Source organism: Grammomys surdaster, unplaced genomic scaffold (assembly GCF_004785775.1).
Source record: "Grammomys surdaster isolate TR1022 unplaced genomic scaffold, NIH_TR_1.0 146, whole genome shotgun sequence".
In the NCBI taxonomy this organism is placed as follows: domain Eukaryota; kingdom Metazoa; phylum Chordata; class Mammalia; order Rodentia; family Muridae; genus Grammomys; species Grammomys surdaster.
Window position 1 is genome coordinate 12,750,916 of NW_021604604.1, and position 10,037 is coordinate 12,760,952.

Below are 10,037 nucleotides of genomic sequence, written 5' to 3' on the forward strand. Positions count from 1 at the left end.
CTCTCAGTTTTGTTTCTCTCTTTTTCTTTGGTTTTTTTTTTTTTTTTTTTTGGAGGCCGTGGCAACAGCAGGCAGGGTGCCTGTGACCAGCAGAAATGTTCAGAAACGACTGGGTAACTGGATATGGTCGCCCTGTTAGGGGCCCACCAGGAAGTTTTCACTTACAATTCTCATACGTGTCGTATTAGTATGCGGGTTGGGGGGGGGGAGGGCAGGACACCTGTAAACTAAGTATGCAAGGATTCCTCCACCAAAGATATCATCTTTTCAAGATAAAAAACAACAACAACAACAAAAAAAAAAAACAAAAAACAAAAAACAGTGACTAATAACTCAGGATTAGTGGCGGCAAGGCCTGTTGATCCCGAGTCCTGGTGCCCAACTCCGGGGAGAGCCCTGGCACTGCCCGCAGGCTGACCTGATTCCGTCCTGCTGTCGCATGCTGGTGAGCCTTGGCTCTGACTCCGACCGCGCGGGTACTGCTGACCCCGGGCTGCAGAAGCCGGAGGAGAGAGGGGCCCATGGGTTGCGCCTGAGCCAGCTGGGCCACTTCGCCCCAAAGGCCTGCAGGCCGGCGACCACGGCCATTGCAGCCAAGAAATAGCAAGGTCGGTGGTGCAAGCTGCCTAGGCCTCAGGGATTTTCCCTTTCAGACCTGGCCACTCAGAGCCCCGCCCTCATGGCCCCACCCCAAAGCCCCGCCCTCGTGTCCTTCTCCTGGAGCCACCCCTCCAGACCCTGGGGCTCGGCTCCTGCCCTGGGCGTAGGTCACCAAGTGAAACTCACGCGCCAGTGCCAGCGGTTTGTTTTGTTTAGTCAATCTGTGAAGGAGTTTAAGGGAGGAGAGAACTGGGTTGGCTCGTTTCTTTGTGTAGCAACACCAGGAATGTGCCGGATGTTGTGAAATGAGTATCATCCGGTGATGAGTGGCAGGAGCTATGTACCACATTGTTGAGCCCGCGCCTCCCACAGGAAACTCTCCTGTGCCTTGTGGGTGATCCTGGATCACAAGGAGTGTTTAGCTTACTATAACTTTGAATGTTTTGCCTCTTCTTCCCGTGCGGACGCATAAGACCCATATTTATAGCTTGGGCTTTCACAGTCGCCCAGGGGAAGCCCGGACTCCTTTTCAGGACGAGAGCCACATCCTGCAGTGGAAGGCATTTAAGTAATGGGAATCTATCCTCCTTGCAATCTGGTAGTTCTTGCAAATGTAAGTATTTGTGGGAAACACAGAATAAATAATCGTAGCTCTTAGGATCATGTTCCTTCTAGAGGGAGGCGCCATCCCTAGGAACCAAAACTCTTTCCCAAATGGGTTCTGCAAGGATAACAGTATACACAATACATCCATTAAATCTCAGAATGTAAACAAAACTTACAAGTGTCAGGAACCTCCTGAAACCTATAAGGGGCCACAAGGCCCCTCTCCAAGTTTTTATAAATAATAACAGACAAACTAGACTGTTCTATAAACTGATCTACCTGCCAGGCATTATAGGAACTTCAGGGATGCGGCCTCTGTGAGTGTTTACCTGTGCTGGTGCCGGATTTTAATCGATGCAGCAGCCTTTGAGTCTTTCATGCTCCTGCAAGTAGCCCTCAACCCTGCTTCTGTAGGTAACCACAAAAGACTTACTGTTTCCCTAAGCTAGCATTGGGTAGAATCATTTCTTTGGTCTGTGGATGTCTCCCTAGGAAAAGTCACACAAGGGACTTTTTGTTTGTTTTTGTTTTTGTGTTGAAACAGGGTTTCTCTATGTAGTCTTGGCTGTCCTGGAACTTGGGTAGCCTCAAACCCATAGAGATCCACTTGCCTCTGGCTCCTGAGGGCTGGGATTAAAAGCATACACCATCACTGACCACTAGCTTAAAATGAGCAAAGCTCTCATCCTCAACTTTATAACTGGACAAAACAATGTATAAGATGGTATTTCAAAATATCACTGAAGACTCTTCCACCACCTTTCACCTTTCCATTTCCTTGACTGTTGTTCTATCCAAAAAACTAGATTATTCTTTGTTTCTGTGAAGAAACCCAGGATCCAGAAGAATCCAGGTTAGAGGGTTGTAATTCTTGACTTCTGGGTTTTGAAAGCTTGACTCCTAGGGATGGAAGGATAAAAAGCAAGCATGATAACTTAAATCTGCCTTGCTAGAGCTGGCCTATGAGTTTTGAAATGATCTCCCTGACCTTAGGAGTGTGATGTGACCAAATCCAGCAGCAGGTAGCAACAGGAGTCACCCTCCAGGAGGCACACCAAGAGTATCAGGCAGATGCTAAGGTTGGGTGCCAGAGGGAGGTGTCTCTGGTAGGGCCCAGGTGATTCAGAACCAGGCTTCCAGCATGAGACCAGATAGAGGAGCAGGGCAGTAGAGCCTATGAGACAAGGAAGAAGATGGTGAGTATTATGGGGAAGAGAGCCAGCCAAGGTTCCCCTAGAGGAGAATGGAATAGTGAGATACCTCAGCTAGGATAGAGGCGGTCTGACTCTTTTTCTTTGGTAGAATCTCAGAGAAGATATGAGACCCCAGTGGTACAGAATGTCTGGGCAGATAGGCCTCGACACCATGTGGCCTGGATTCCATGTGGATTTCATGTGGCCTGGTGTGCTGCTGTCACTACAGAATGCCTCCTGTCTTCTGAGAAGGGTTTGGAAATAGTCTCTAGAACACATGTTGAAAACAAGGTATTGGGGCTGGAGAGATGGCTCAGTGTTTAAGAACACTGACTGCTCTTCTGGAGGTCATGAGTTCAATTCCCAGCAACCACATGGTAGTTCACAATCATCTGTAATAGGATCCAATACCCTCTTCTGGTGTGTCTGAAGAGAGCTACAGTGTACTCACATACAATAAATAAATAAATAAATAAATGGTGCTTTGGGGGTAATTTTTAAAAACAAAGTTACTTACAAGGACATCTTAGCAGCTTTATGAATGACAGCCTGTGCTAAAGTTTAGATTTGAAATGTCTCCCTTGCCAAACCTGTGTATCAAAGGCGTGGGTACCAACACCTGGATCTACTGGTTAGAACCTTTAAGAGATTGGCCCTAGGTACAGAAAGTTCAGTTGCTGACAACATGCCTTTGGAAGGGATCCTGGCTGTCACTGGGTGACATATCCCTTTGATATTCCTGCCATGATGCTAAAAGGTGTAAAGCAACAGGACAAAACGACCATGAACCAAAAGGTCTGACACCCTCATCAGTGGGAACCCTTTTCTTGTATTGAGGTTGTAATCTGAGGTTATCTGGGCAAAGAGGCCTAACTGGCTCAGGCGCAGCCAATGGGCCCCTCTCTCTGTCAAAAAGCAAAGTTAACACAGCCCATATCCTACAGTCATGCGAAATTATGTGAGGTAATAAAACAATAACAAGGAGGGTCACAAGTTCAAAGCTAACCTGGGCTATATAGTGAAACCCTGCCTCAAGCAAAGCAAAAACAACAAACACACAGAGAGATTCAAATACAGAGACTCATTTCTCACAAGTGCAGGGTCTGCTACAGATTAGCTGAAGGCTTTGGATCACGTCTGTATTGCCCTCAAGTAGGACATTGCTGGGACGTTGTTAGACTCCATGGCAGCAGAGAGAAGAAAGTGAATTTTAATGCATGGGAAAGCATGAACAGGCATTTAAAATGTCCTCACAGACACGCCCCTTGTTCTTGTGTTTTATTTCTGAAGCAAGCCACATGGGTACAGTGAACTGCAGGCGTTTGGGGGAATTTGGAAGAAGAATCCAGGATCTTTGCAAACAATCCTAATGGCGGACAGGACCGTCTCTCAGCACAAGGCCTTGTTGTGCTCAGTTTATTTATGCTTACTATTTAGGGTTTGGTAATACAAGTTGAAGGGGGTGTAGATTAGGTTTTTGCCACTAAGCCAACTAGGGTTTGGAAATAACATTTATCTCATAGAGATAAATGGGATGGGATGGCTCAGCAGGTAAAGGTGCTTGCCACCAAGTCTGATGACCTGAGTTCAAATCCCCAGGGCCCGTGTGGTAGGACAGTACTCCGGAAAGTTGTTCTCTGACTCTGAAAATGTGTCATGACATGCAGGTGTGCAAGTGCACACAGATGCACATACTAATTAAATGTAATAAAGACGCTTTTACAATTAAGCTCATAAAGTGTATAGATCTGTGTAGTGATTGATACAGAATTGCCATGTCTCCCCTCCTCCCTCTGTCTCTCTCAGCTTGAGATAGTTTAGAGTTTAAGATGAAAATTCCAGAGCAAGCTGTAAGTCTTAGCCACCCAGAGGAGGAGGAGAATAGGGGAAAAAAGGAAGAGTGGGTGGAGAGCTAAGCCAGTTGAGTTAAATTGGCATGGAGGTCAGCACATGGTGTCAGGCAGTCACATAGCAGGGCTTAGACAAAGAGCAAGAGAACACAGAGTATCAGACAAGTCGTACTTACCCCCAGTTTATGCCTGGGCAGGGGTGGTACATGTCTTCTTGGGAGGCAGACTCAGAAGGATCTCTGAGTTTGAGGCCAGCTTGATCTACAGAGTAAGTTCCAGGACAGACAAGGTGTCTTAGTCAGGGCTTCTATTCCTGCGCAAACATCATGACCAAAAAGCAAGTTGGGGAGGAAAGGGTTTATTCAGCTTACACTTCCACATTGTTGTTCATCACCAAAGGAAGTCAGGACTGGAACTCAAGCAGGTCAGGAAGCAGGAGCTGATGCAGAGGCCATGGAGGGATGTTACTTACTGGTTTGCTTCTTCTGGCTTGCTCAGCTTGCTTTCTTATAGAACCCAGGACTACCAGCCTAGGGATGGCACCACCTACAATGGGCCCTCCCCCCTTGATCACTAATTGAGAAAATGCCTTACAGCTGGATCTCATGGAGGCATTTTTCTCAACTGAAGCTCCTTTCTCTATGATAACTTCCAGCTTGTGTCAAGTTGACACAAAACCAGCCAGTACACAAGGTTATACAAAGAAATCCTCCCTTGAAAACCAAAACAAATTAACAAAACAATTTGTACTTACAACTGGCCAGTATGCAAAAGAGACAGAAAGAGGAAAAGATAAAGTTGCAACTTGAAAAGGCAAGACACAACAGAACCTCCTGTTGGCTGGTAGGGACTGCCTGTGTCTGTTTTCTTAACCAGATTGTCCCTTGAGTGATGCAGAGCACAGGAGAGCAAACGCCTTAGCGTAATTCCATCGTGGCCACAGGCAGCTGAAAGATGTTTCTCACCTTAGAAAAGGCAGGTTCTCTGAGAGGACCGGAGAGTTGGTTGGGGGACAGTAAACAGAACAAGAGACTTCACCTCAACAGATTGGAGAAAATAAAGAACCGATATGCAAAAGTCACTTGATATTGGAGCAACTTGATTTGAAGACTCCCAAAAGATACTAAAATCCATGGGTACTTCATTCTCTTTCATAAAATACTGTGGTATTTGCACAGATCCTCTAACTACTTTCAATAATCTCTGGAGTTCTTATAAGCTAAGTCCATACACCCCTTCATCCTGTGAATCCATCATAAATACTTTTCCTTATGAGTTTTTTTTCCTTTGTGTGTGTGTGTGTGTGTGTGTGCCCCTGTACACTCGAGTATTTTGAGATAAGGTCTCTCTCACTACATAGTCTTTGCTGGCCTGGAACTCTCTATGACCAGGCTGATGTCAAACTCAGAGATCTGCCTGCTTCTACCTTTCACGGTGCCACCACATCCTACAGCCTTTTGTGCATCTTACATTTTTCCAATTTTGGATCTGTGGTACAGAATTTGTGCATTTGAACAGGTGGAGGAGGTGGCTCACGCCTACAAACCCAGTACTTGGGAGACGGAGGCAGGAGTGTGGAAGTCCAAGGCCAGCCTGGGCACAGACTCTTGAGTTTACTGTTTGCCTTTGACAGAAAGCACTGGGAACCTTCAGGTGAGGGATGAGGAAGAGCAATAGAAACATGATGAAGTGTGCCTGTCTCCAAAATCAGACAGAGAAAGTGTGGACATGGAGCTTGGAATGTGTGAGGCTCTGAGAAAAGGAATAAATTAGGACACCCTGGATGGAACCGAACGTTTCTGCAACAACTTTCACACAAAGGAAGATGTGGAGACGGGCGACTGTCGCATTATCCAGGCAGGGACTGGCATAAGTGGCTGAAACATCGGTCTATCCTGAGGCAATGCACGGCTCTTTGTGAATTCAGGCTTCTTCCGCAGGCCCTGTGTTCCTCCTGTTAATTTTTTCAGGGGCTGTCTGTCTTTATCCTCTCTTGTTCAGAGCCCTTCTAATCTATTTTCCACTCCGACCTTCTCACAGACACAATTTGATTTCCAGGTTGCTAGCAGGCTTCTCTCTGGCTTTGATTTATGCATGGTTTCCCCGAGCCCCATGTCTGTGGTGGAGGACGTGTCTTTGCTTCCTTTCTCGTTCTCTTTAAAGACCCACAGGTGCTTGGAGACTGCTGGAGAAGCCGGGTTGAATAAAGAGATTTTCAGGGAGCCCGGTGTCTCGGGTTTGATGTGGGCATGAAGGAAGATTCCAGCTTCTTCAGTGAAAGGAACGTGAAGGGCAGATTTTTTCACTTCTTTTGCAGTGATTTTTGAACTTTCTAAAAATTGTCTCAGCTGTCTTAGAAAGAAATGGGATGGTGTAGTTCAGAGGTCCAAAGGGCAAGAGGTAGGTAGGCGCGTACCTTCAGTTATGATCCCTCCGGCCTCTGGCTGCGTCTCTGTCTTTTGACCCATCTTCTTCCCTGTGTCTGTCTCCCCCATCTCCCAAGCTGGTAGAAGGGTCAAACACCTTTCAACCAGAGGGGCTTCCGATATTCATGATTCCCTGTGGCCACACATGCTTCTCAATGCCCCCAAATCACTATCTTATATTTTATTTATAATCCAGCAGCCATCACCCAAATGCCCTTTGTAAACTTCAGTTTCTTCCTAAGGACCTATGCTCAAGTTGAGCGAAAGTTATCCTAGAAACCAGCTGAGGGGAAGCACGTGGGGTGAAGGTAGCTCTCTTTTCTTGCCACTTAGCACAGATTATTTTTGTTTTGAGACAGGCTCTCTAGGAAGCCTTGGCTAGCCTGGAGCTTGCTATGTAGACCAGACAGACTTCAGACTCACAGAAACCCGCTTACCCTGCCTCCTGAGTGCTGGGGTTAAAGGTGCACAAACCCTTGAGTCCATTCATTCGCCTTAGGTAGAACAAACTCAGCACCTTCCGTGAGGGATGTGGAGGCGTGATAGGAATTTATATACACAGCATCGTTCTTAGGTGTCTCAGGAGTACACCGTGTGGTATACACACATCTGTTCTCAGAGGATATTTCTAAACTGTAGGGAGGTCAAGCTGTTAGCTACTCCCTGTGGTGCTGACCCCAGGCTCATTGCAGGGGCTTACAAAGCTAGTGGGAGCGAGAGTCAGTTTCCTGCTACATGACCCTGCCACTCTCTTCTACCTCCTGTTTCTACTCCTATTTCCTACGGTTTTTTTTTTTTTTTCTGCCCAGATTTACTAGGATGATCGGCAGGTAAAAACTGTGTATATCTAGGGTGCATGAGGTGATTTGTGTGGGCCATCTTATTTATTTATTTATTTATTTATTTATTTATTTATTTATTTATTTATAAATACCAGGGTCTAGTGTAGCCTAGGTTAGCCTTGAATTTGCAACATAACTGAGGCTGGCCCCAACTACCTCCCAAGTACTGGCTTCAGTAACACAAAGCTAGCTATTCTTTCTCTGGTCCTGTGTTTTTCTTCCTTGATGACATTGGCTACTGCTTACAATATCTTCTGGATAAGAGACTGAATTGGCCCTGTATCATGTCCATCCTTTAAAGCAGGTATTAAGTACCTAGTCCTGAAGCTGTTCAGATGTCCTTGGCTGAAATTCACTTAGTTATCTTTTGCCTTCTCAACAGTTTTATTTATGGCAATTAAAAGCATCCCCCTCACCTTTCTTTTCTACCCCAGGCTAGCCTCAAATTCACTAAGTAGCCAAAGATGGCATTGGCTCCTTCTTTTACCTCAGAAATCCTAGAGTTAGAGTTAAAATGTGTGCCCTCACATCTGGCTCTATTTTTTTTTTGCAGTTCTTTTTTCCTCCATATCTGCTCTTTCCTAAGGATTTCTTTTTTTTTTTAACTTTTATTGGTTCTTTGTGAGTTTCACATCATGCACCCCAATCCCACTCACCTCCCCTTCTCTTCATAACCGCCTTTCACCTGGCCCCGCCCCACACAACAGAGAAAATAGAATCTCACTGTGGAAGCTGTAGACACTAAGGATTCTTAAGGGCAAGCCTCACACCCTACCCACGCCTGTATCTGCTGCCTTGATGCTTTAGAAGTATGCAGACAGATAAAGAGTGTCAATGGTTGATTCAAAGTGATTCTGGGTCTCCAACTGAAATGACAGTTCCCTCCAGAGACACATGGTGGCAGTCTAACCAAGCAGAGTTGCACAGAGCACACCAGACGGGTTTAGTTTCTCAGCAATTTCAAAAATAATGGCGACGTCTTTGATTGCTGTCTCACTGGTCCTATCAAGCAGCTATGGATGATGGGAAAACAAGAATGAAAGCCAACTAATGAGCAGAACAAGACAGAAAAACCAGACACGAAGACACTGTCCACAGAGAGACAAGCACCTGCTTTCTCTCAGCAAGGACCCTGCCACTCTAGCTAAGGACACGGCATAGAGATTGTGAACCTCTGGTGAAGCCAGGCTGAGGCCTGTGTGCTGGGGAGAAGCACCCTTTCAAGTTTTCCCTCTTTTCCTGGAAAATCGTTGTTACTTACATGACAGTTCTCAAGTACCCAGGCTGGCCCAGGTCTCCCTATGTAGCTGAGGATAACCTTGATCGGCTCATCCCTCAGGGCTTCTACCAGGAAGTGACATTCACCACCACAGCCAGTAATATTTGGTCCCAGGGAACAATTGTAGGCAAATGGAGCTCCATCCTACCTGTGAGTTCCTGCCTTTGATGATGGTGGGATGCTGTACAGAAAATGAGCAGTAATAGCTTGGTTGCCTAAGTTAGCTACGTTGAATCTTTTTTCATACTATTTTTCTAAACGTGCAAAGAATGACCTATATAGATACAAGAGTGCACGTTCTGAAGTAGCCACCTGTCCCCTGCAAGGATGCTTGCTGCCTTGAATTTGCCTTTCTTTCCCACAATGCTACTATAAGACTGTAGGGTTTTTTTTATTTGTTTTATTTCTGTTTTTTGTTTTTTTTTTAAAGCAGGGTCTTGTGTACCCCAGACTTGCTTTAACTTGAGGGTTACAGAGATGACCTTGAGCATCTCACCCTTCTGCTGTATTTCCCAGGTGCTGGATTTATAGCCCTGCACCTCCACCTGGTACAGTGTATAGTGTTGGGGGGATTGGAACCCAGGGCTTTGTGAATGCTAGGTGAGTTATCAACTGAGCCATAATCCCCAGCCCCACTGTACGACTTTATAGTTTGCCTCTTCACCTGAGCAAATTAGATTGCCTATTGAATAACCTGAGATGTAAGAAGCCAAAGAAACCAACAGATTTCAAAGCTGTGTCCAGAAATGAAAGTTAAAGTGTGATTAAAAGTGGCTTACAAATTTAAACTGTCCTTTACAACAGGTGAGACACTGTCTCAAAATAACCCAATGAATAAAGCTTCAAAGTCAACATGTAAATTCCTGCTCATCTTTCTCCATCCTTCCACTACACTGATGCTTTGTGCGAGTGTATATCACTCTTAGAGTCTCTCCCTCCCCCTCCCTCCCCCTCCATCCCCCTTCTTCTCCCTCTCTGTTTTCCAACTTCTCCCTCCCTCTCCCTTCTCTCTCTCCCTCTCCCTCTCTCCCTCTCCTTCTCTCCCTCTCCCTCTCTCCCTCTCTCCCTCCCCCTCTCTCTCCCTCTCCTTCTCTTTCTCTCCCTCTCTCTTTCTTTCTCTCTCTCTCTCCCTCACCCTCTCTCTGTCTGTCTGTATATGTGTCTAATTATATAGTAGTATAAAGTTTGAGTGCTGGGCTCTTAGGGACTGACAGCATTGGTGTGGACTGGTATCTGGGTCC

General features: G+C 45.9%; 1 protein-coding gene across 1 annotated transcript in view; it reads right to left on the reverse strand.

Moving 5' to 3' along the window:
• Echdc3 (enoyl-CoA hydratase domain containing 3) overlaps positions 1-634 on the reverse strand; it is a 21,448-nt gene extending 20,814 nt beyond the window's left edge. The window contains exon 1 of the mRNA XM_028764934.1: positions 419-634. Within this exon, the coding sequence (XP_028620767.1) occupies positions 419-588 (170 nt within the window). The 5' untranslated portion in view covers positions 589-634. The remainder of the gene's footprint in view (positions 1-418) is intronic.
• Between the last annotated feature and the right edge of the window lie 9,403 nt (positions 635-10,037).